This window comes from Eschrichtius robustus, chromosome 6 (genome assembly GCF_028021215.1).
Source record: "Eschrichtius robustus isolate mEscRob2 chromosome 6, mEscRob2.pri, whole genome shotgun sequence".
In the NCBI taxonomy this organism is placed as follows: Eukaryota; Metazoa; Chordata; class Mammalia; order Artiodactyla; family Eschrichtiidae; genus Eschrichtius; species Eschrichtius robustus.
The window spans coordinates 12,348,833-12,375,188 of NC_090829.1; the positions used below are offsets into that span (position 1 = coordinate 12,348,833).

Sequence of the window (26,356 nt, forward strand, 5' to 3'; positions counted from 1 at the left end):
TCTTTCCAATTTCTGTCTACGTTACTGACTTAGCATTTCCATTTTTAATATTCAAGTTAATAATCTAGTATTCTCTTTTAGGGAGAGAATAATGCTTTAATTCTCTGTTGTAGGGCCCAAGAGGAGAGGCTGGTATGAAAGGAGAAAAAGGAGGTCTAGGAAGTAAAGGTCCCCAGGTATGTAATGAGAGACAGTGACTGCATCTGGCTTTGATCTGGGCTTGAATGTGGATGTCCTTATGGTTTCCTCCCTGCAGATGGAGTTATCCACTGCCTGTGAACCAGCAAAGTGTATGAAGTTTGACTTTGGGGGTCGATGTGGTGGCCACATCACATTCTGTTCCCTACCTTGCAGAGTGGTTGTCGTTATGTCAGAATCAGACACAGAGGTAGAAGATGGCAGCTCAGCCATTACTATAAGGTTAAGAATTCCTCCTCTATATAAATCAGGTCACATGACTTCCTTATCCCCGTCCTCAGGGGCTTCCCTTTGCCCTCAGAATACAACCTACTTCAGTGGTTCTCAACTAACCACACATGAGAATCTCCCAGGATGACTGTAAAACACACTACCACCTGGAACCCTCCCCAGACCACTTAAATCTTAATTCTCTCCAGGTGGTTCTAATATACACACCCAGCATTGGGAATGAACTGTCCAATATCAGCACTTCTCTACCTTCAAAGTGCATAATAATCACATAGAGAACTTGTTAAAATGCAGATTCTGTGGACTTCCCTGGTGGCACAGTGGTTAAGAATCTGCCTGCCAATGCAGGGGACATGGGTTCGAGCCCTGGTCTGGGAAGATCCCACATGCCGTGGAGCAACTAAGCCCATGCACCACACCTACTGGGCCTGCACTCTAGAGCCCATGGGCCACAACTACTGAGCCCACGTGCCACAACTACTGAAGCCCAAGCACCTAGGGCCCGTGCTCCGCAACAAGGGAAGCCACCACAATGAAAAGCCCACACACCACAACGAAGACGCAACATGGCCATAAATAAATAAATATAATAATTGTTTTTAAAATGCAGATTCTGATTGAGTAGTTGTGGGATGGGGCTTGAGGTGCTACACTTCCATCAAGCTCCTAGGTGATGCTGATGCTGCTGGTCCCCAGACCACACTCTGAGTAGCAAGTCCCTATACATGATCTGGTCCTTGACTACCTGCTATCATAGAATATATTTATTTGCTTAGCTGTGTGTCTTCCCTTCTAGACTGTAAGCTCTGTGAGGGCTAGGACTTTGTCCCAGAGCCCAGAATAAGAGTGCTTCCACACACATTTGTATGATGAATTAATCAGTAAATGAATGAATGAGTCTCAGTTGGGACTTGTGCTCTGGGCTAACATGAAGATAAAGGGAATCCATTACTTTGTGTCCATTAGTTAAACTGGGCAGTGGTCCAATGTTTAAGTGGATATGTTCATCACCAAATTTTTTAGAAGCTATTTGCATGAACTTGTATCTCATGACACAATATTTTAAAGCATATTAATTCCTGCTCATAATGATATTTGTTCCTAATTTTGATGAATGTGCCCCTTCAAAAAGCATGAAAACTTTAAAATTTCATGTAGGACTAAACTGATGAAATGTAGCTATTTTGGATTCACATCCTTGAATCATTGCTGGCACCACAAATCGGGATTTAAAAAAAAAAAAAAAAGTAAGTGCCAAGGGAAACATATATGTGGTGATTATCTCATCTGTTTATATGAAATATTGAGATGTAAAATGTTTGAAATCCAAAGAGCTTGGTAATTCCCTTGCTCTAGAATCCAAAATTGTATCCAAGTGGCTATTACTCAAATAAGGTATTCCATTTGCCCTGTAGCATACTTCTATGAGAGGGTCCCCTTTAATCTCACCTTGGCAGGAATGGTCATAGTCATAAATCATCCAGCCTCTTGGCATCACCAGAGTTACTCAAAAGGCACCACTTCCCTGTAGCCTAGCTCTTCCGTTTAACTGGCTGGAAAGTGTGTTTCTTTCTTTTATTGCTTTTCTGGAAATACCCTTGTCAAAACAGTGAAAGTGCCATTTCAAAGATGTATAGAATTTTCTGTGCTCAGGAGGTGATGAATTAGATCTCAAAATTGTTGTTTTCAAAGGAAAACCATGGGAGACAAACACAATCAGATAGACAAGGGAGTATTATTCTTTATTAGCTCTATAAATACACTGACATAGGCTTCATAATGTTTTACAGCACAAGGACCAGCCTCTCGAATGGAATTACATGGGTGTTTTCTAACTACAGGCTTTAAAGTGTTTCTTAGGATGTACAAGTAGAAAAAGGGATGTGATTTCTGTTGACAGTGTTCTGAAGACTTATTAATTTATGCACTGTTGGGGAATTCTGCTTAGATCAAACGTGCTAATCCAGCCAAGTATATAGCTATGAGATAAAAGAAGTACAGTCCATGGTACAATGAGAAAGAAGAACTTTGAAAGGAATGGCATATTCTTTTGTACCTTCCTTTGTTCCCTTCTTGTTTGGTTTACCTTCAAGTCCTACACTAATATAACCAATGCCTAGAAAAGAAATGGAAAATCAGATGTAAAATACTAATTCCAGTTACAGCTGGAATTATTCTTTAAATACTTAGAAATATCATGTGAAATATCAAGCATCATATGAAATATCAAGGAAGGTTGAAATTATTCAGTGCAAATTTTGGATACAAAGTATAATTTCTGTTGTTATTTTTCTAAAGCATAGCATAGTAGTCAAGGGCACAGAGTCTGGAGCCAGCCTGCCTGGGTTAGATTGCCAGGTTTGTATCTTCCTAGCCATGTGGCCTTGGGCAAATTATTTAACCTCTCTGTGCCTCAGTTTTCCCTGCTGTAAACTGACAATAGTAATAATAGCTACCACATTGAATTGTTGCAAAAATTAAATGTTTTAATATATATAAGAGCTTAGAACAGTGCCTGCAATATAATACACATCATATAAGTGTTTTTGCTACTATACTGCATCAACATTACCTAAGTTAACAGGCTCATTTTATGCCCAAAGCATGCTAATGCCAATCCAAGGAAGGCCATAATAATAGTAACACTATAACAATATATAATCTATATTGCAGTCATTGAATTTCATCATTCTGCATAATCCAGATTGGATGATCCATCAACCATTTCTTTTACTCACTTGACAAACATGTACTGAGCACTTCCTGTGTGTCAGGCCCTGTAGTAAAATAAAAGGGTGAATGAAACATAGACCCTAGCCTCAAGTGCTCCCAGTCTCATAAAGGAAACTCATGCAAACAAATAATTGAGATGTGACGTACTGAATGTTAAAATAGAATTATACCCAAGGTAGAGTGGTGGGAGAATGGATGGAGTTAAAGGAGGAAGAGAGTGGCTTAGCTTTTGCAGGATAAGGAGGTGTTTTCCAGGTGACCAAGGGAGAGGCAGGCACAGGAAAGGAACCAGGTTGTCTAAAAAGAGATCAAGGTGAGTTTGGGAAACCATAAATGGTTCAATGTGGATGGAGTGTAGGGTGCATGAAAAAGGTTCAGAAGTTGAGGTTGGGGGCCATCTCCTACACTAGCACCATCCAGGTCAGCATCTTCTCAGGTGTCTTGTGGTTTGCTCTTGCATTAGCCCACCCCTTGCTGGTCTCTTGATTTTTATTTCTCAGACTTTGCTCATATCTGACTCTTACAGAAGCTGAGCATTTAATCTCCTTGAGTTGTTCCATCCCAGCGTGATATTTGCTGGTTGTGAGTGTAGAAAAGATTTTACCCCCATAAAACTAATGAGACAGATTCCTTTTAAGTATGGGAAGAAGCCACACCTCTTGCCCCTGCCCTGCCATATCCTATCCAAAGTCAAAGTGTTCTTGGCAGTGCCCCAGCCATTTATCCCAAACTCCTAGTACAATCCCTTGTGATAAGACGCTACCTGAGGACATTTTAAAAACATTTACACCTCCTCTAAACACCTCCTTTCTATCCTCACTTAAGCAGTTGTGATTGCCAAGGACTCTGTGTCAGAGTCACAAAGTGAACATGATCCCCAGCCCAAGTCCCCATGTTGGAGGTTAGATCTGGCCCCAGCTTCCTGCATCAAGCTTGGAGATTCACATTTTTAAAACTCCAGTCTCAGCTGGTGCACAGATGGTAAGAGTTTTGGAATCCTGTCCCAGACATGGGCCTCAGAACAGCAGACAGAGTGGCTGGGAGTTCAGTCTTTAGAGTCAGAATCAGGTTGCATTCCCATCTCATCCTCTTATCAACTGAGTGATTTGTGGTTAAATGCTTTGAGAATCTGTTTTTGACTGGTAAAATGGTGTTAAGAATATGTATCTGAACTACCAAATGTAAAATAGATAGCTAGTGGGAAGCAGCCTCATGGCTCAGTGCTTTGTGTCCACCTAGAGGGGTGGGATAGGGAGGGTGGGAGGGAGATGCAAGAGGGAGGAGAAATAGGTATAACTGTATATGTATAGCTGATTCACTTTGTTATACAGCAGAAACTAACACACCATTGTGAAGCAGTTATACTCCAATAAAGATGTTAAAAAAAAAGAATATGTATCTCATTGTGTTGTTGTAAGGATTGAAGAAGCCTATATATAAATATATACCTCTTAGTACAGTGCCTTCCACAAAATAAATGCTCAATAAAAGGCTGCCATTACAACAAAGCCAATGGAGATTTGCCTAACTCTCTTTCCCTTTAGATGACCTGAGCTCCTCTTTATACTCCACAGCTGCTCTTGATCTCAGATCCAGGCAAATTTTCGACTCTTGATATCTTAGGGGTAGCAGGGAATTTTCCTTCTTTCCTTTACCAACATAGTCCCTTTTACAACCAGCTGTATTTGAGTAGGTAATATATCTGGGTAACAATACACTGAAGTTTAAGCCCCATTCAAGCAGTCACAAACCCTGGTTTGGTACTTTGTGTGATTCTGCACAGGAAACAGGATCAGGTTTTCTGATGTTCTAATTACAAGACTGTCCATTTCCATCCTTCTATCCAAGAAATCTTTTATTTTGAAGGACTTTCAAACAGGATAATCTCTCATTGTGCTTGTGTGTGTTTGTGGGGACTATACATGAAGTAATCTCTGAGAAATCTCCTTCATCTCATAGAGCTCATTATGTCTGAAGGAAGCACAAAAAGTGAGCTCTTAAGCAAGATTTCCAATATACCCCTTATTGTCAAAGACAATTAAAATCTCTCTACTTCAGAAGTACGTTTCGTGTACATGTGAAGTACATGAAAATTTCATATGGAAAACCAACAAGTTAAACACACTATTTCATCCCTCTTGGGGACCATTCCTGGATAGGTGGATAGATAAATAAAGAAATGGATGGGTGGATTGATTGGTTCTACATACAATACTAAGTTCCAGAGATATGAAGTCAATAAGATGTGCCCCTTCTTTCAAGGAGTGTACAGGCTGGCATCTAGTGGATGAGAGAAATAAATGAACAACTACCTACAGAGTAGAGGAATCTGTGGGACAATTATGTGGCCCAATTCAGCCAGGGAGTTCAGGTCTTCTTCTTGAAACAGTGATGCTAAAAGTAAGATTTTCAAGAAAGGGAGATTGTACCTCTCCCTAGATGGGAAAATGGAACAGCTAAGGGAACATCTTGCATAAGTGTGGAGACATAAGACAATGGGAAGAATTTGGGGACTTCAGATGGTTTGATGAGCATGACCATAGAGTGATTGATGACTGCAGAGGCATGCAATACCCACATTTTGAGGGATTTTACATATCAATAAAGACCTTCAATTTTATTCTGAAATCTACTCAGAATTCAGAATTTCAGACAAAGCGATAACGTCATCAGCCTGACATTTTAAATCAAAAGGGAAAAAGAAAGGAGAATGGATTAGAGTGAGGCCAGGCTACATTCAGGGAAGCCTGGAATTTAGGCAAGAATGCAAGAAGGGCCTGAACGTAGGTGATGGCCATGGGAATGGAAGAGCGATGGATACAGAAAGGGGATAGAACCTGTAGGACTTGTAGCTGATTGATTTTGAGAGATGAGCTAGAGGGAGGGGTCTAGGATGATTCTTAGGTTTCTGGATTGGGTTTCAAGGGAAGTAAAGGGTGGCACCATTCCTTATGAAAAGAATAGGACTGAGCATGACTGGTGGCAAATATGATTTTCTTTGGTAATCAGTTCCGATGAAATACCCAATAGGCATTTTAATAGATGATTCTGCTGTTCAGTTGAGTGGTTTGGAATAGAGTCATATATTTAGGAATCATTTTGTGGAAGTGGTATGTGAAAATATATGGGGTGTCACTCAGAAAGAGGGGATGAAGTGAGAAAATAAGGTTAGAGGAGCCCTGGGGTACATGGAGATTTAACAGGCAAATAGAAGACAGAGAATCTTCAAAGTTTACTGAGAAAAGACCAGAAAGGGGCCAGGAAGACCATGGTAACTTGGTGTTACAGAAGTTAATGGAAAAGTTTCGAAGAATACATGATCAAATTCAAATAAGGTAAGAACAGAAAAAAGTCAACTGGATTGAACACGCAGGTCATGGTAACTCCATGCAGTGATGGAAGTAAAAGTTAGAAGGGAAAGAGTTAAGAGCTTTGGAGGATGAAGAAATTGAGACTTCTTTTTTAAGATGAAGAAGAGGGGAAAGTGGAAGGTTGTGGGAAGATCATTATTATCTTTCCTAGTAACTAATTCATTGTTCAACAATCTTTCCTATTAGGAAATTTTTTATGTCCAACTTATTACATCTTTAATTCTTTAAAAGACGAAAAGGTTAACGTTAATTTTTTTCTCATAAAATTAATTTACTAACTATCATGCTTATTACACAGATTTGGCTTATTTATTTTTAAATTATAGTAACCATGGCAAAAAAATGTGAAAATGATTTCAATTCACTGGTGTTTGGACTATTTACAAGTACCTGTAAACAGTTTAACCAAAAGAGATTTCTGTTGCCATATGTTTGGATATCCCAAAGGAAAAATCCGATCCCAAGTGTCAATAGCATAGAAAGGCAGTTGGGCTGCCTCTGAATTGGAATTTTTTAATGTTCAGCTCTAAAGCTGTTCCAAGAAAGCATGCTTTCTAGAATATTAGAGAGACTTCTATTATATCAAATAGACTTTCCATATTGATGCACGGTATATTTATCCATTTGTTTAAATTTTGTTATTATGTTCTTCAGTAAAATCTTAAAGCTTTCTTTATGTAAGTCTTTTATCTTTCTTGTTAAATTTATTCTGAGTATTTCACAGTTTTTTTTCTTATATTGATAAATGGAAATTTATTTACATTTACTTTTCTAACTTTTCTAGGAAAGAGAAAATGATGTCAGAATATTTATCTTGTACCACCTGAACATATCTTATGAGTGCTAATTATTTTTAGTAAAGTTTCTTGAGTTTTCTATTGTATTAATCATATTATTTGCAAATAAAGATAAGCTAACCTTAACAACAACAACAACATGCTTTTTCAAAATGAGGAACCGGGAATAATATAGTTCAAGGCAAACGTCATCTGAAATGCCTTCTTCAAATTTTAGACATTTTAGCAACATCTGCTATAACAGCAAAACAGTGAGAAACTAAAATCTCTTTGGAAGAGAAGACTCATAGGGAAACACAATCATTTAGTCAACATCTGGCCTGAATTACTTTATTAATTTTCTTTTATTTACTAGTCTTCATTTGACAGCTGTGATACTTTTTTCCAGAGCAGGCGTCCATAAAGCCATAACTCTTTTCTCATCTGTGGTTCATTTTCCTCTTAGAAGAGACACAAAATGTTTCAAGGAAACCTGCTTTATGTTCAGCTATATTTGCAATCCTTGTTTTGTTTCAGGGGCTTCCAGGACCAGCAGGAGAGGCAGGGAGTCAAGGCCGTGTGGGAAGCCAAGGAAATAAAGTAAGTCACATTCTTTTATACACACCAAAGCTGAGGTTTTCTCCTCAAGGGAAGTGTGTCTGGTTATATTAGCCAGAGCCCTTTCAACACAGAAGAGAACATATCTCATTGCCCCTATACCCTGGCTTGGTTCTTAGAGAGCCAGCAACACCTAAGGATGTGGGTGTGGACCCAGATGAAGTCAGGGAATCCAGCTCAGCATCTCACAAGGGGCTACACCCAATCTGAGCTGAGGATCTCATGGAAGGGGGACTGTTCTAGGGCAGGCCTTCCTTTCTTCCCCCCCACTTCCACCCTTCCTTCTCTTCTTTTATTCTTCCTTTATTTCTTTCCTCCATTAATACAAACTCTTGCTGAATACCTTTAAAGACAAAGACACTACACTGCCCTTCAGCTGGACTAAAGTCAGCTCCAGGAGAGCAGAGATCTTTGTCTGTTTTGCTCACCGATGTATCCCTAGAGCTTCGAACAGTACCTGGCATGTCATAAGTGCTTAGAAAATATTTGTTTCATGAAAGAATTTCTGGGTTGTGTAATGATAAATATGACATAGAATCAACCCCACAGAATTGAGAATATTTTCAAGACAAGAATCTATGACATAAAACACTAGTCAGGGATAGTGGACTGAAATGGAGGTTTAAGCATAGTGTTAATAGAAGTATTTCTGGGCTGGGAAAAGAGGCATCATAAAGATATAGACTTTGAGTAGACTTTGGAAGGTAAGAAGTTATTTGGCAAGCAGAGGGGGCATGAGGAATTTAGGTTGAATAAATAATGTGAAGGAAAGCACAGGATTGGAAAAACCCCATGAGCCGGTATTTGGGGGAAGAAAAATGATGCTGTTTGGGGGACCATAAAGAACAAGAAAGTCTGTGGTGACTGACTTGACTAGGTAGCCAGCACAGTGTTATTTACAATTTGTGATTGGCGTGTACAAGCGCAGCCAGACTTTGGAAGGTTTTAAATAGGCAACTCAATGTGGGACTATTTTGAAGGCTGAGAGATTAGAAGCTAGGAGGCAGGTTGGTGTCCTCTCACAGTCTCCAAGACAAGCGGTGATTGGATGACTTAACAGGGTGAGGATAGGAGGGACCCATGATGACCCTGTAGGGCTCTCCCAAGAGGGAACTGAGGCAGAGAGAAGAGGGCTGGATGACTCTGGGCTTCCAGCATGAGCAGGAACCCCATCACAGAAGTGGGAAAGTCAGAGTGAGGAATAAGAGTGAGGAAAAATGCTTGGTTTGGGGAATAGAGGAGAGGGTCTAGGACTGGTTGCAGATGGAGGTTTCAGAATCATCTGGAGTTTAAAAGGACTCTTGGTGATGACCATTTGTAAGAAGGGTAAGTGGAGGATGGGAAAGAAGCAGAAAAGTACACTGGATGCTGAGAAGGAGAGTCCTAGAAAGGGAGGTCAGGAGTCTCAGCTGGCACTGAGCAAGTAAGAAAGAGAGGACTGGAGAAGCCACCACATCTGGTGGCTAAATGAGCCAAAGAATAGATTCCAAAACGTAGCAATTGACTGGCTGAAGAGGACTGAACAATGTGTTCATGAGGAGGAAATGGATGCTGGGCTGTAAACTACTCTTTGGAGAAACTAGGCTTTGGGGGTGAGGTGGGACATTAACTGCTAGTACTGGCAAGGTCTAGAACAGATTGGAGCAGGCTATTTATTCGTTTTCAATGATAGAAGAGGTTGTAGTTTACTTTTATAAACAGAGAAAAGAAAAACAGAGAGAAAAGAGGAAGTTGAAGATGTGAGAAAGTGTAGATAATTAATGGAGAAATTTCTTGAGGGCATAAGAAGAGGGGCGAGCATTGGAATGGAGAACTGCTAAGAAGGGAGGACATGATGGAGCCAGCAGCCGAGTGTTACAAAGACAGCTGATTGCAGGATGAAATGCGATCCATGGATGACAAGGATAATCAGCTCCAAAAGGAAGGGATTACTAGAGCATGTGGCATAGCAATAATGGTCTGGAAAGGAAAGTTTAGAACAGATACATTGCTGCCTTCTTGCCCTGGAGAGGGCTGCAGGGGAAGTGGTGTCACTGGTAAGAACACAGTTTATCTTACAGTGAAGATGTGTGTGTACAGACATCATGGGTGTATAGGGAAGGTTTTCATGTGAAATGAAGGCACTCCATGGGGTGTGTTGGAAGGGACCAAGACAGGGATGGAGGGACCCTAGAGGGGGATGTAGCTGAGCGTGTAGAAAGAAGTGTGGAAGGAGATAGACAGGAGCAGGGTAGTTGTGCCCAAGAATATCATCATTAATAAGAGGGACTTTTGAATGGGAGGGGCAAGAATTTGGGGGGTAAGTGCCCTCAAAGCAAACCCAAACCCTTTGGGCAGCCCCAAGGTAGACCAAGTCTTTTACAGTCATAATTAACTGAGATGAGCCCCAGGCACTTACTCCTGCCTTACTCCATTAAGCTCAAGTTCCCAGGGAGGCAAGCAACCCAGCAATTAATACTGAGCTCAACACCTGGCTGTAACCAATAATAAAGTGTTTGACCCTGGACAAGCCTCATGGCTTCCCTTGTCTTCCTACCTTAAAGCAGATGTTCTCAAATTTCAGTGTGCATAAGAATCCGCTGAGAAGCTTATTATAAAGGCATATCCTTGGGCTCCACCACCAGAGACTGATACCGATGGGGTCCTGGTATTTCCTTTTGCCCGTGGACCCCAGGTAATTGGGAGGCAGGTGGCCCCCAGAGCACACTGTGGGGGACACTGCCCTGAAAGAAAGGCTTCAGGGCAGATGATCTTCTGCCTCCCTTCCATGGAACCCTATTCTCTTCCCACCGCCCGCCCCCCAGGGTCAGTCAATGCTGGTGGACATTTGTTCATTTGGACTCCTCACACATACTGTGCTGTCATTCTGTCCTTAACAATGAGTAAACCACTCCCACTCCTTCAGCATGGGCTGGGCACCCTTCCACACTCTTTCTCCCAGAGAGAGCTTTGTGGAAAGGGCAGGGGGAATAACTAGACAGTGGAGAAACTTAGCCAAGCCTCCCTCAGTCAGATGGTCAAGGTTACCATCAATAGTGCCAGCCACGTTGATAAGATATAATCTTGATACAATGTGATAAAAAGGGCAATTCACCTCTGTGGTCTTTTCTCCGCAAACTCATAAAACACAGCATGATCATGAGCACAACATCAGGCAAACTCCAACTGAGGGACATTCTACAAAATATCCGATCAATACTTCTCAAAACTGTCAAGGTCATCAGAAACCAGAAAACCAGATAAACTGTCCCAGTCTAGAGGAGCCTACAGAGACATGGGGTCCTGGAACAGGAAAAGGAGATTAAGTGGTAAAAGCTAAGGAAATCTGAATAAAATATGGGCTTTAGTTAATGAGTTAATATCCATGTATTTGTTGTGACAAATGTTCCTACTAATGTAACTAATGTGATATTAACAATAGAGGCAGCTAAATGTGGAATGTATAAGAACTCTCTGTACTGTCTTCACAACATTTTGTACATTTAAAATCTAAACTTTAAAAGCTTTTTTTTTTTAAGAAGAGGAGTTAACCTTCTTTTGTAAACCTATATTAACTTTCCCAAGTAGCTGGATTTCCTCACCGTAATACTGAGATTGATTTATAACCCACCGTAGGTGTTCTATTAGTCAGAAGTCAGAAACTATTGCCAGGGATGTCGTGCTACCTTGGCTATCTTGATTAAAAGTAGATTAATAGGCCTCTGTTTCTGCAGCAGCCAGAAGATTTGCATGGATTATCATGGAAAACTGTTTTGTTAATTTTTTAAGACAGTACAGAGCCTCCTCTTTGACTCATGGTAAGACATTTCCAAGGGTGCGGCTCATAGCACTGAGCTGCTAAGATGGCAGCTTGCACTAAACAATACGTCAGACTTGCTGGGGCTTCATTTATCAATGGAGGAGACTTCACTCACCAACAACAGCAGTTCCTCTTGTATTGCTTACAGACACAGTCCTGGCCACTAACTCATTGTCACTGTGATACACATGGATGCAGTTGAAAATTCTTGTCTTAGTGCCATCATTTCTAATTCCCTTTACAAAAGCAACCTAATAAGGACACATTTCATTGTTCTGTTTGACAGGGAGAACCTGGCGATGTGGGAGAAAAGGGACCCATTGGCCTTCGGGGTCCTCGAGGCTTGCGGGTTTGTGTTTTATTCCTACTTTTGATCTGACTCTTGGAATCCTTTTAGTTCAATAGATATTAGGTGTGGTTCTCTGAAGAGCGTGTTGAAGATAACATCCCAATCTAGCTGTAGAGCTTTCTAGTGATTGAGATTTCATCCTCATCTTGACCAGCTTTTCCAAGGTAGCAACTTCCCAGGTACCAAGCATCCTGGCTGGGATGCTCTTGAAGCCAAATGATAAAATGGACAAAACTTGTGTTTAACAACCCCATAACCTTTCTTGCATTCTTTCCTCTCATCCAAACCCGTTCATGGGAAACTGAGCCCACCCTTCCCCCAGTGCTCGGGGCTTCTCACTAAGACCTCTACAAGGATCCAAGAGTAGCCAGTGCCCAGACATTTAGGAGATCTTACTTTTATCCAGAAAACTGAAAATGGTTTAGAGCTAAGGTATTAAAATACAAATGTTATCCAGGAGAGATAACACTTCTACCTTCTTTTTTAAGATTACTATACACCTGAAATTTTCTCATTTAATCCTCATAACATAATGAGCAGGTACAATTATTATTCGTCTTTACAGATGAGACAAGTGAGATTAAGGGACAGTGCATTGTCTGTGCCTGTTACTGAGAGTTTCCTTTAGTGCCACTATGTCAGTGGGCTGCCCCGGAGGGAGAATCCTGCTGCCTAATTTTTCCTAATCAAACCAAAAAACTGGTTGTCTAGTTCTCTTGTGAATAAGCCTGCCTCTGTCTGCAGTAGGGGATGTTTGTAAATAATTGCTTTGTTTACAGGGTTATGATGGCAACCCAGGTTATGGTAGTGTTGGAAGTAAAGGAACAAAGGTAAGACACATCGACTGAAAGCTGGTCATTTTCCATTTATTTTCTGTTGCTCTTTATGGCTACATTTAAGAGAAAAAAGCAAGTAGTGAATGAGGTAGACTTGGACCTTTATAGATAGATTTTGATCATTTATTTGCTGATATCTTGTAGGGAATATGGTAGAAAAAAGAAAACAACTTAAACATAAGGGCCAGGCAACAAGTGAAACCTGAAATTAATTTTCTGTTCTTTGCAGAGATGCACAGCCAGGGCCTGACTGCTTCCAGCTTGAACAGTACATCTAATCTAGAGCCTTAGGGAGGCATTCCAAAATTTGTCCTCTGACTATGTTTACTCTAATCATTAGTGAGAAGTTTTACAGGGCCTTTCCAAATGCATTGGGCCAAGCAGTAACTTCAAAATTAAACCTTGTAACTTTATATCAGAATTATAACTTTATACTGTCACTGAATATTTAAGTGTCTGGAAGTAAGATAAATTTATCAAAAGCAGTGATTGCTATATACCAACAATAACCACTTAGAAATCATAATAACATCCACAAAAACATAATATAGTTAAGAACATCCTTTCTACAAAAATGTTCAAGACCTATGACAAAAATTACTGAGGTAAAAAATTTCAATAAATGGAGATATACCAAGTTCTTGTTGGAAAGTCTAAAACATTATAAAGGATCAATGCAATTCTAAATGAAATCCCAATGGGAATGATGCAAGAGGCTGTCTGGAAGAATAAACAAACCCCAAACAGCTAAAATTTCTTTTAAAAAAAACCCTAATGAATGAAGGATTTCCAGTGAAATTTTCATTAGAATAGAGAATAATTGAAAACAACCTTAATATTTGTTAAAAATGGAACTGTTAAGTAGCTTATAGCATTGAAATATTAGCCACTCTTTAAAATGTTCATACATAATTGTATAGAACTTCTGTGACAATGTCAAGTAAAAATCAGAATGTAATAAGAAAAAACATTTATCCCAATTGTGCTAAAATGCATTTTAGAAATGCATTTAGAAAGATTAAAGAAACTATGACAAAATATTTATAGTACCAGTTCTGGGAAGTGAGATTTGGGTGATTTTTCTTCTTTCTATCCTTTTATATTTTAACTATATTTGAGGAGATCTTACTTTTAATGATCAGAAAATAAACTTTATCTTAAATAAAATATGTTTTTAATCAAATGAGGATTATCATACCTCTTCAACTATAGTCTGTGGCCAAAGAAGGTAAACAGAGGACCAGAAAACAAATGGTCAAATTTAGACGGCAGGCTTCCCCAATTTCTTCCCCAAAATTGAAATCCATTTAAGAAGACTGTTTCAGAAACACATGGCCAGATGGCCAGCTATCCTGTTGAATGTCTACATTTGAAAGAGAGCTGGTGTGTAATTCCTCAGATGTGTGCATTTACCCATTTGTCTTAGGTTGTCATGATATTTTGGTGAGACCAGTAAATAGTTTAATTTAGAAATTGGAGTTAGTTTCTCAAATCGTGCCATACAGTTTCATTTTCAATTGTTCTGGCCCTTCCTTGGTTCAGAGGCACTTAAACTAAATAAGGCAGCAGGCAAAATTAAAGTCAATATAAGCCTACCCTGGTGATATGTGCATATATTAATTTTCTCCACTGTCGATTATAGGGGCAAGAAGGATTCCCTGGAGAAATTGGACCTAAGGTACCGTGTACTTCATACTAACTAGGGATCAATCAGAGATACTCCTGGGCTTATGAAATGTATTATAGGATAATAGAAGGATAGTTAATTATAAATGAATAAAAAGAAAACTTTATGGGGAAAGGGGAGAACGAAGAAGCAGACTTTTAAAAATAATATTTCATTTCTCGTTTTTAATTCATAAGTAAAGGAAGAAATCATCCTTATTTTTCTCCTCACGTGTACTCCTTCCCCTCTACCATATGTATTTTCCTCTTTGCTCGAAGGGAAGTAAAATGTAAGGAAAACCAAAATTACCTGATCTCACCTGCCTCAGTTCTCCCAACATGTTTATAAGGCACCTTCAGATAATGTTAGCGATGCTGTCCTCTACCTTAAGGCTTTCACTTCTGCTGGAAAGATTGACTGAGCTCAGTAAATGCTAGGTCCTGTGATTGCATCAGGGGACAAAATGAAAAGCACAGTTCATATCTCCAAGAAGGCTGTGTTCTGGCTGGAGAGACAGAGAAATAAAACAGTGAGGCTCCAGTGTACTGTGTTGAGAATTTAAAAATGAGAGGTTATTGGGGGGAAGACTCTTCAAAGAAGACGATTAAAGATAAAAATATATGTGAAAAATGTCTTCGTGTTGGAATCAGTATAAAAATACAATGAGATATACCCCTTTGATTTTACTAACCATTTTATTTTATTTCTCTGAATTTATTTAGGGTGAGGTTGGGGACCCTGGTGGTCCAGGAGAAACTGGACCCAAGGGCACTAGAGGCAAGACAGTAAGTTTCTCAGGCTGCAAAGCCTTACAACCTCAGCTACTTCGGGAAGGCCTTTTTTGTTTATTTATTTATTTATTTATTTTATTATTTTTGGCTGTGTTGGGTCTTCATTGCTGTGCACGGGCTTTCTCTAGTTGCGGCGAGTGGGGCCTACTCTTTGTTGCGGTGCACGGGCTTCTCATTGTGGTGGCTTCTCTTGTTGCAGAGCACGGGCTCTAGGCGTGTAGGCTTCAGTAGTTGTGGCACGCGGGCTCTAGAGCGCAGGCTCAGTAGTTGTAGCACACGGACTTAGTTGCTCCGTGGCATGTGGGATCTTCCCGGACCAGGGCTTGAACCCGTGTGCCCTGCATTGGCAGGCAGACTCTTAACCACTGCGCCACCAGGGAACTCCTTTTTCATGCTTTTACAGTCATTTGAGTTGTCATTTGGTCCCAAAGACTTGTAAAACGTGTGGTTTTTGTTAAGGCAAACTTGGGGAAGGGAAATGGATATTTTACTCATCCTTCATTGCCAGCAATAAGGCTCGTAGTGACCAAGTTCACCTGATCTGGCTGACAAGGTACCATTCTTAACACTGGAAATAAGTTGTGTGTTGTTTCTTAAGGAATCCTTGTGGTCAAAACTGTTTTTGCACCACAAAATATGTCCAGTTTAATCCCATCCCCCCCGGCAGATCTCGTGTAATTTAATGCCCACTGGCATCTTGTCTCCCCTGTTAAGTTCTCGTTAAACTACTTTAATGAGGTGGTCCTCTCCCAATTTAGCTCAAGAAAGTATCTCTTGAGCTCTAGGAGAAAGTTTCCGTTTATTATGTAAAATAATGTACTGTAATGAATGTGTCCTTTTTATTCCCTGGAGGACCTAGACATTGCCTAATGCTTTGGACCACTCAGAATAAACACCCGCCTCCGGCACCCTCAGAAGCATCAGCATCCCGAGCTTGCCTTGGGTTCTCGTGTGCTAAGAATGGATTTTGCCTTCGCTGACTCTTTATATATCATAAGCTGCAAAACTGAGATGGTGGCTTTATAAAAGGCAAATCTTATGACAGTTATCTCCTGAGGCCATTTTTATCTCTTTTCTTCAGAACAGCACTGATCAGGCAAACTGATCTTGATACCATGTCAATTGCTGGACAAGAAAAACACAAAGTCTGATAAAAACTGTTACTTGAGGTGGTTTTCCAGTTTTGTCACCATAGTTAGTTTTACTCTGATCTGTTGTTTTCCTGAAAAGTATAACAAAAACTTTATATGAAGAGATTATTTATGTGGTTTTTAGGGGTACAAAATAAAGAAACTTCTTTCCCTCCATCCTGCTTTTCCCAAGAGGACTATTTCCTGGCTATAATGCTTTTCTTCATACATGTTTTTGGATGACTATCCTTTAACATTTTTGTTCTCAAAAAAAAAAAAGAAGAAGAAGAAGAAGACCGATAAAAGAAAGATAATTTGAAAAGACTTTCAAATTAATCCAGATCTCTGGATCTTTTCCCTCTGCTTGTTAATGAGGTAGTTTACCCGCGAACATTGGAGGCATGGAAACACGGTCAGCAGTTTCTTGGGTTCCCTTGCTGCCCAATGGCACATTAATCATTTTTAAAAAGCAATAAACTAATGGGGAATTAATATATCATCTTTTTGTCTTGGCCTTTGGTTACTTGAATTTTTTTCCCACATTGGACAATTCATCACAGTTTTTTTTTAATATAAATTTACTTTTTATTTTTATTTATTTTTGGCTATGTTGGGTCTTTGTTGCGGTGTGTGGGCTTCTCATTGTGGCGGCTTCTCTTGTTGCAGAGCACAGGCTCTAGGCACGCGGGCTCAGTAGTTTTGGCTCACGGGCTCTAGAGTGCAGGCTCAGTAGTTGTGGCACATGGGCTCAGTAGTTGTGGCGCACAGGCTTAGTTGCTCCACGGCATGTGAGATCTTCCCAGACCAGGGCTTGAACCCGTGTCCCCTGCATTGGCAGGTGGATTCTTAACCACTGCGCCACCAGGGAAGCCCTTCATCACTGTTTTTTAACTTGCTTATTTCACCTGCCATGCTGCTTTCTCTACATCTCTGTGAGTATTTTTGAATTTGAAGTTTAGACACTGAAAACTTCCAGGTTTTCCCTTTGAAAGATCGGAAGTTCCCATTGGAAGCTTTTAGTGATAAAGCTTTGAGTGTCTCTTTAGTTCTCTTGGAATGATTACATTCCTAGTTTCAGTTTTCTAGGTCTTCACCTTTTTCTCCCAACTGAAGCATTTTTTTAAAAATTTGCCATGATTTTTAGCCTATCTTATTTTGGGTATACAGGTATGTTTGTATGTATTTACACTTTTTATCAACTGACACACATGCACATACTTCAAGGCAGGGTTCCTCAGCCACAGCACTGCTGACATTTGTGCTGGATAATTGCTGTGGGGCTGCTCCGTGCGTTGCAGGATGTTTAGCAGCGTCGCTGGCCTCTACCCACTAGATCAGCATCATCCGCCTGTCCCCCACCATTATGACAGCCAAAAATGTCTCCAGACATTACCAAATGTCCCCACAGGAGTCGGGGTTGAGGGATACAAAATACCCCCACCCCCCAGTTAAGGACCACTGGTTTAGAGAGTCAACTAATTTCACAAGGTTTGTTAGGAAAACCTGGCAATCCCTCTGCCACTTAGCTCCTATTTCTCTGCAAGTTGTCTTTTTGCTCTACTTTCTGGGAGATTTCTTTGACTTTATCTTACAATGCTTCTCTCATAGTTTAATTTTCAAGCACTCATTTTTTTGCTGTCAGAATATTCCTTTTTTATACTATCCTGCTCTTGTTTCATGGTTGAAACATCTCATCTCCCTGAGGATATAAATTAGTATTTTTGGAGTCTTCTTTGCCCAACATAGTCTGTTCTCTGCCGTGTGTTTTTTTTCTGTCCTGCTCTCTATTTCTCATGTTTCCGGGGAATGGGCTAACTCTCTCTATTGAAGAGTTGAGGACAAAAATTCTGATTGGAAACCCCGAGGAGATGGGTGGGGCTCGTCAACTACAAGTGTCACTGAAGAGTGATCTGGCTGAGTTGTTACTTAGCAAACGTCTGATATCAGCATGTTTGGGTCTTTCTTCTCAAATCTAGTCAGATTCCCCTGAGAAGATTCTTTCAGTCTCCTGCCTGAGGGTGAAGTTCTGGCTGCCAGCTTTCTGGGAACCCCAGCTTTCTAAGGGTCTCAAATCTATTCCACACCTTCATTTGATCACCCTATTTTCTGGATGGTACCACTGGCCCTCAGCTCTGTCTGGGGTTTCCTAGTGCAGACACCTTGGTTTTACCTCTGTCACTGAGGAGGAAGAAGGGACATTCACCCAATGGTAGAGAATGGGGAGAAGGCTTGGGGATTCCTAAAATGATCTTCAACCAATCTGCCTTATTAAGCCTCTCCTTTACCTCCACTTCTGGAGGTACCTTCTGAGAGTGTGTTATAAAACACGCAGATTCTTGGCTTTCCCTGCTGCTGGCCTAAGCTTCAGCTTTTTCAGCTCTGAGTCATTTAACACTGGTACTTCTGCTTTCCAGCATCTGAAGTTTGATGGCTATTGTCTCCTTTCTCATTCTCCCCATGCTTGTCATATTTTTGCCTTTAAAAAAAATCTGCTTACTATTATTTTAGTAAGACATCGGAGGGAGCAAAAGTAAATGCCAATGTTCAATCTGCCTTTTTTTGCCCTGGAGGTTAATCTATATCTTCTAAATAAAATATGATCAGTAAGGTTGTTGTTTTGTTTTGTTTTTTTTACTCAACCCAGCATGCTGTAAATATCATTGGAAGACCCAAAGGACATCAATAATTATTTGCTGTTCCATAGGCAATGCTTTTACAAATTAAGTTGATTTTAGACAACTTTGTTTTTTATTCTTATAAAAAACATGACATCGTGAATGAACAAAGGAATATTTTCCTAATTCTTAAACTAAATTCTAGCTTTCTTTATGATAAATTATACTGTTCAATGCACATGAATAAAGTAAGTAGTCAACAAATGTTGTTTTTATTTACTGCTGTTATTCCCCATTTTACTACAAATGTTTCCAGCCAACTGCTAAATATTTTCTTGTTTTAGTTCTTCAAAGGTTTTTATATTTAAATTTTTATTTTTCTGGGGTTTTGTTCATGTGTTTGTTTTTCAGTTTAGTCACCTGCTAAATTTAGATAAGTTGAGATAAAAATTTATTTAGATACAAATTTCTCCCTTGACCCAGCAATTCTAGTTCTAACAATGTTCCCTAAGGAAATAATCAGAATTGCACATATGACTTTATAGTGGCATGCTCATTACAACAACAGCAAACTTAAATGCCAACCATAATGGACTGATTAAATAAATCATGGTATATCCATGTAATAGAATACTATGGCAGCCATGAAAGGTGATTTTTGTGAAAGAATATTTAGTAACATGAAAATGCTCCAAGATGTATATTTAGTTTAAAAGGCAACAGGAAAAAGTATAAAAATATATTAAAATATGTATAGATTAATACCAAAAGGATAAACAAATAAAAGAGCAGAGGAAAAGACACCAAAATGTCAACAAGGATTATTTGGGGGAGAAGAGTTTGCTGAGGATGTTTTTCCTTCTGTGTGCCTTTTGGAAATCTCTCAATTTTCTAAAATGAAAAGTGTATTGCTTTTGAAATGTAAAACACCCACACCCACAAACACACAAACATGTATGTATAATTCTAAAGTAAATAAATTCTGCTTTGAGGTGTCTGCTGGGCTTCCAGGAGAACCGGGATCCCCTGGGGAGCTGGGACCTCCTGGACGCAAGGTAAATTGAAAACCAATAAATCACATCAGATCCTTTTCCAAATAAAAAGTCAGTGCCCGAAGTCTTCATTATCCAAATATGTGTGCTTTCAGTCTTTGCAGTTTGGCAACGATTTTCACTATTTTTCCACCTTTAATGTGCTCAGAGAGAGGAGGGGAAAAAATGCCGATTAAATATCAGTTGCCATTTCTTGGGTGGTGGGGGGAATTGAGGGAGGAAATGAAAAGGGATTTCTCATTTCATCTAGAATGAGATTTCTCAATGATCAGTGAATTTTATTTATCTGGCCAATCCTTGCCCTTTTCTCACAGTCAGTAAGTGATCAGTGAATGAAAGAAAGTGAGAGGAAATTAATAAATAAGTTACCAACGCTGCATTCACATGGAACTTATTTTCTTCGGGAGTTTGGGTGGGGCGCCATCGCATTTTTCCCTGTCTCTGTGTGAGAGCAGCCAGACTCTTCCTGTTCCAAAGATGACACCGAACACATGAAATTCAAACGAATTCCACTTTGTTCTTTCTATCCCCAACCCAGAGATATATCTAGTCATTTTGGGAAGACAATGGGGATAACCTTTCCAGAAGTTCAGTTTGAGTCTGGTCCTTTTGTCATCCAACCAGTGACGGGAATAGATTTAGGTTCTGCTCAGCGGCTGCCCAGTGGCCAAGGCAAAGCATTGGGGAACTCTCTACCTCTGCCTTAAGGAGGGGCAGGCACAGGGGATGGTTCAGGCTTATTTAGTTCTAGGCTGAGGACCTGCTCCAGAGTCTCCCTGCCAGTGTCTCATTGTCAGCTCCATCCTTAGCTTCTGGACAACCCTTATCATCCAGAGATGCAGCTGGGGGAAAGTGGCCATTGGACACTCACTGCTTACAGTTTCTTCCCCTTAGAATGTTATTGTTAATTAGGTGATGAGTATCCTACATGAATTCTTTTCTCCTTTGAACTTAGAATAAAAACGTTAAGAAGTTTTTTTTTTTCTTAGAGTAATGTTGATGCACATTCTGGCTCCTGATGTGTGTGTCCAAAGCCCTGAAACCACACGCTTTTTGTTTCCCTAGGGTGTGAAAGGGGCCAAAGGATTGCCTTCCTTCTCCGTACGTATCTGCTAACTCCAAAGGAGCCTGAGCGCCCTGTGACACTTACTTATTTCTCAACTCTAGGACCTGGCAGTCTGTTAGTTAATTCTTTCTGTTTTATTTTTGAGCAGACATGTGAGCTCATCCAGCATGTACAGGACCACAGTCGTAAGTACCCCACTTAGAATGATCACCCGGGGTGTCAGCATTCATAGAGGAAAAGCAGCAAATTCTGCACTCAAAATTGAGACAATTTACCAGCCAATTTCTTAAAATTAGAGATGTCACTGTGTATATTTTGAGGCAGCATACACTGGTGACTATTGACTCCCTCTCTGGCTGCCAACATGTCTACTGAAATGTTTCCAAGCACTAAGTCAGGCTATATCTGGTGCTTTTAATCAGGGGAAAATGGAGACACAAAGTCAGAACTCCCCTGATGGTGAAATCAATCAATGGGGAGTCACATTAAACTATTTAAAATGATTAACCCCTGACAATAACTAAGTGTTGAATTCAGCTGGTGTAAAAGAGCCAGCCATGCCAAGGGGGTGTCCTAGTGGGTGGGAGCCCTGACTTCTGTTTATCATTTGTTACTCCTTCCCTGAGAAGGTGTGCTTGACTACCTTGAGTTAGACTCATTTGCTTTTAAAATTATTCATTCTGCCTGTATTTTCTTTACTCTCAAAATTTTAAAAGCAAAAAGGCATTTTGATTTGGCAAATGCTCTTTTGAATTTGCTTTGAGACCCTTATAGCAGCATCTTCTATCAAAATACGTGTTAGCAGCATCAAAAGAATGCCATGGACAAGATGAGGAGAGAGTCGGCTATTTAATGTTCACCTACAAATGCGTAACAACTTCCCAGATAAACACTAGGACTCAAAAGAATGTCACAGTTCCCTCCAGGCTTTTTGGAAATCTCTCAATTTTCTAAAATGAAAGTGTATTTGAAGGGAGAAGTTAGACAAATTAGAGCCCATTTCTGTAGAGAGCATCAGTCTCAAAGACACAGACTTTTCAAAGCTTTGAATGCAGTGCTGATCTTAACTCTGCCTTTTTATAGCAGAATGGAACCATCCGTATGTGGGAATCAAAATCTATGCATTGGGTCATGAAGACTGGTTGCTCTGGGGCTGGATTAGCAGAGTGGGCTTTCTGACATGGGAGCCATATGAACTACGATGACTCAAGGATAAATCCAAGTATGATGAGGCCTGATCTTTTAAAATTTGAGGGGCTCAATACAAAATTGTAAATCCAAAAGTAGGTACAAAACTACTTCAAAAGTGTCCTTTAGGACAAGAAAGGAAATCACAACCACTGACTTCTGTCTATTATAAAATCACATGATCATGTGAACATGTGGCTAGGGCCCTTCTCAAGGCCTTGCAAGGGGCCCCGTGGGTGAGAGGTCGAGAGCAGTGCTGTCCAGAACTTTCTGCAATGATGGAAGTATCCACCACACTGTTCAATATGTAGCCACTAGCCTCATGGGACTTTGAGTCTTGATAGATGGTTAATGTAACTGAGAAGCTGAATTTATTTCTTTTTTTTTAATTTTTTTATTTTGGATGCGTCGTGTCTTAGTTGCAGGATACAGGATCTCTCGTTGCAGTGCACGGGCTTCTCTCTAGTTGTGGCTCACAGGCTCCAGAGCATGTGGGCTCTGTAGTTGCAGCACGCAGTCTCTCTAGTTGTGGCGCACAGGCTCAGTAGTTGTGGCACGCAAGCTTAGTTGCCCCGCAGCATGTGGGATCTTAGTTCCCCAACCAGGGATCGAACCGGCGTCCCCTGCATTGCAAGACAGATTCTTAACCACTGGACCATGAGGGAAGTCCCTCATTTAATTTTAATTGATTCAAATGTAAATAGTCACATGAGGCTAGTGGCTTTCATATTGGACAGTACGGTCCTAAAGTTTAAGCTTCATTTACTTAAGAGTAAATCCATCTCTGATGTTTATATATATATACACACACACATATTACATATATGTACACATATATGTATACATATATGTAATTGATGGCTATAGATATCTACATGGGGGAAATCTAGAGTAAAGAGCGGTTAGGACCTTTTAACTTTCCAAATTCAGTGCACCTCTCTGCAACATAATGTTCCCTCCCAGGCAGAAATCCTTTCCCTCTGACAGCTGGCTGCGCGCCACTGATTTATGACCCTCCTATTTCTCCCATCCCGTTCCCTGCGGAAAGACCTGTGCTTTTACCAACATGTTGGATCTGTCTGCATTTCTCCAAACCCTATTTGTTGCCTTGGTTTTTGAGTCATCTACAAAAAGCTCACAAGGCGGAGCCTTGGCTGCCATGATTTCTTACACAATACAGAACACTGTTCCCCTACCAAATAATAACCTAACCTCCTTTGTTCTTCTTCCCCAGCTGGCAGACATGGTGAGTAATCTTTATTTACAGCATATTATAATCAAGCTCCAAAATGTGGTACATCTGGAAAGATGAGTTAGAACAATGTGCTGCCTGCCAAATGATAAAAATTTTATCTGGACTTCTTTGCTGCCTCATACTGGTAGCACAGCTCTGCCTCCAATAAATCACCTGAGTTTAAGCTGAGTCTCACAGCTCTTTGCCAACCAAGTGATTTGGTTTTTTAAGTATTTATATTTTAATGACTAACATTGCCATTTACCTTACCAATAGATTTTTTTGTAATTTCAAAAACATTTCTCCCTCCCTCCATTTTCTCTCTCCATTTGTCATCCTGTCTCTGTAGTCTGGTGGTTAGGGATCAAGATGCGAAGGGCAGAAGTGTGTGGAACAAAGGTAGGGATGATCAGATAGCAAATAAGCTGCATGTGCAGCTCAGATAGTGCTAAAATCTGTGGAGCTCTTGGCTGATGTTAATTACCAAGTTGGCTTAATATCTTTCTGGGCCAGCTTTCAGGAATATTACAAAAGCTTATTACATGATGTTTCTGTATAAACCCATCATCACCCTCTTATACTTTTATACCCTTATACCTTTTGTATAAATCCATCAATCCATGCCCTCTGATTGCTTGTTCACTCATTCAACAAATGTGTTTTGGAAGCCTGTTATGTTCTAGTCTCTGTCCCAGACACTGGGGACAGAGGGCTGAATAAGATGGACATAATTCCTGTCTTCAGAAGCTTCCATTTTAGTGGAGGGATCCAAGTAAACAAAGGAAAGAATAACAGAGTACTTTAGTTGCTGTGAAAGAGATAAAAAATGGAAGGTCCTGTCACAAAATTACACTAGGGGAGGGGAGAAATGCCTTTGAATGGAGGGCTCCTCTTTGAGACAATGACATTGAAGTTTGGATGAAGAATAAAAAGAAGCCAGCTTTGCAAGATCCAGGCAGGGAATCCTGCAAGTGCAAAGGCCATGGTACAAAACAGACCCAGGTGTTTTCTAGCCGCTGACGGAAGCCCAGTGTGACTGAGACACGGTGAGGAGGGGGACATGGCATGTACAAAAATGGAGAAGGAAGTGGGACCAGATCGCACTAAGTTTTGTAGGTTATAATCAGGAGGCTAGATTTTATTCAGATTGGAATGGAAGGGTATTAAAGAGCTTATTAAAAGTATTGAAGGTATAAACGTGAACTGATGAACAATTTTTTAAAACTTATTTGGGCCACTGTGGGAGAGTGGATTGTAGGGAAGAGAAGCATAAAAGCCAGAGGACTAGTGTTGTGGGGAGGGGGCCACGTGGAGCTATTCCAGGCAAACATGGCGGCGGCCTGGATGGGCCGCCACTGCTGGGTGGTAGTCACGTGGTGGGTGTTGGGTTTGCCTTCCTCATTACTCACTGTCACCTGCTCTGGTCAGTAAGTTGGGTCTCCATGTGGGGGTCCACGTCTGAGGGGGGGTCTCCTCGGTGTCTCCACAGTCCAGCCCAGCCTTCCTCAAGATCCTCGGGGTCCTGGCAACAAGCTGAGTTAGCCCTTAGGTGTTTTTTTTCCTGAAAACTTGATAACAGTCAGTGCTTATATCTTTTTTTCCCTTTACCTCTAAATTACAGCTGAAGCTGCATTGCTGTTATCACTGCTGTTGTTCCCATATGAAATAGCAGCCCAAGCAAAGAGCTAGAAGACCACTGTCATGTTTGGTCATAATTTTACCCATTTTTTATTGTAAAATTGATGTGACCTTGATTTTTTTAATATCTGCTCAGCCCACTGAATTAGACTCAGAGGCTAATAAATCCTGTCCTGTCTCCACTGAGATACACAGTTTGATTGGGTTTGAACATTTATTCTTACTGGTCCTTTTGCCTGTGAAGGTCAGAGTCTAGGACCAGAGGAGATGATAATCTAGCACTAAGGTGATGAGGCCCAGTTGAGAGGGGGAGCCCTCCTGGGTCAGCCTGGCCAACCTAGCCAGTCCCGGCGGGTCTGAGTCCTGAGCTCGCCTGGAAAGAGCTGAGTTGCTGGCCTCTGAATGAGAGGAGACAGCCCACTCCAAGGAGAGCGCACCAGGCATCTCACCCATCCAGAAAGTTCTGTTCTTCCTGTACCTGTTGCAAAGAACTGTCCTTTGTTTGGTTCTTTTTCATTCAACATTTATGAGATCCCAGCTATATGGCAGGGACTAAGAATCTGTCAGTCAAGAGAGAGATCATCCCTGTCTCCACACTTCATAAAGTAGTGGGAGAGGCAAGCATTAATCAGATAATTAGACATATATAAATCTCCGACTGTGATAAGTGCAGGATACTGGGATTAGAATGAGTGAATTGGGATCAATGAATAAATCTTAACACTTACATTCGTGTTTAACAATCCTAATTCAGAGTTTCTCTAAGTAATAAGGCATATTTATTGGTTAAACTTGCATTTCTAACTGTTAAATAAAAATTTATCAGTTGAAGGTTTCCTCATTCTTTTAAGTAATATAGCTGTTCTCTCTCACAATGAGTAAGTAAGTCTGTAATAATAACAGTAATGGCGAATATTAATTGAGCACCTGCTGTGTACCAGGCACTGTGGTCCTAAGTGCTTTCTTTACCTGTGTTGATTCACTTAATCCCCAACACAGGCCTAGGCAGTGGGTGCGGTTAGGACTGTCATTTTACAGATGAGCAAACTGAGTCACAGAGAGGGT

General features: G+C 40.5%; 1 protein-coding gene across 1 annotated transcript in view; it reads left to right on the forward strand.

Annotated features, from left to right (window-relative positions):
* Positions 1-26,356, forward strand: part of COL6A6 (collagen type VI alpha 6 chain) — a 115,071-nt gene that overhangs the window by 53,549 nt on the left and 35,166 nt on the right. The window contains exons 22-31 of the mRNA XM_068545896.1: positions 114-176; positions 7,847-7,909; positions 12,013-12,075; positions 12,855-12,905; positions 14,554-14,589; positions 15,300-15,362; positions 20,106-20,168; positions 21,231-21,266; positions 21,380-21,416; positions 23,654-23,665. Of these exons, the coding sequence (XP_068401997.1) occupies positions 114-176; positions 7,847-7,909; positions 12,013-12,075; positions 12,855-12,905; positions 14,554-14,589; positions 15,300-15,362; positions 20,106-20,168; positions 21,231-21,266; positions 21,380-21,416; positions 23,654-23,665 (487 nt within the window). The remainder of the gene's footprint in view (positions 1-113; positions 177-7,846; positions 7,910-12,012; positions 12,076-12,854; positions 12,906-14,553; positions 14,590-15,299; positions 15,363-20,105; positions 20,169-21,230; positions 21,267-21,379; positions 21,417-23,653; positions 23,666-26,356) is intronic.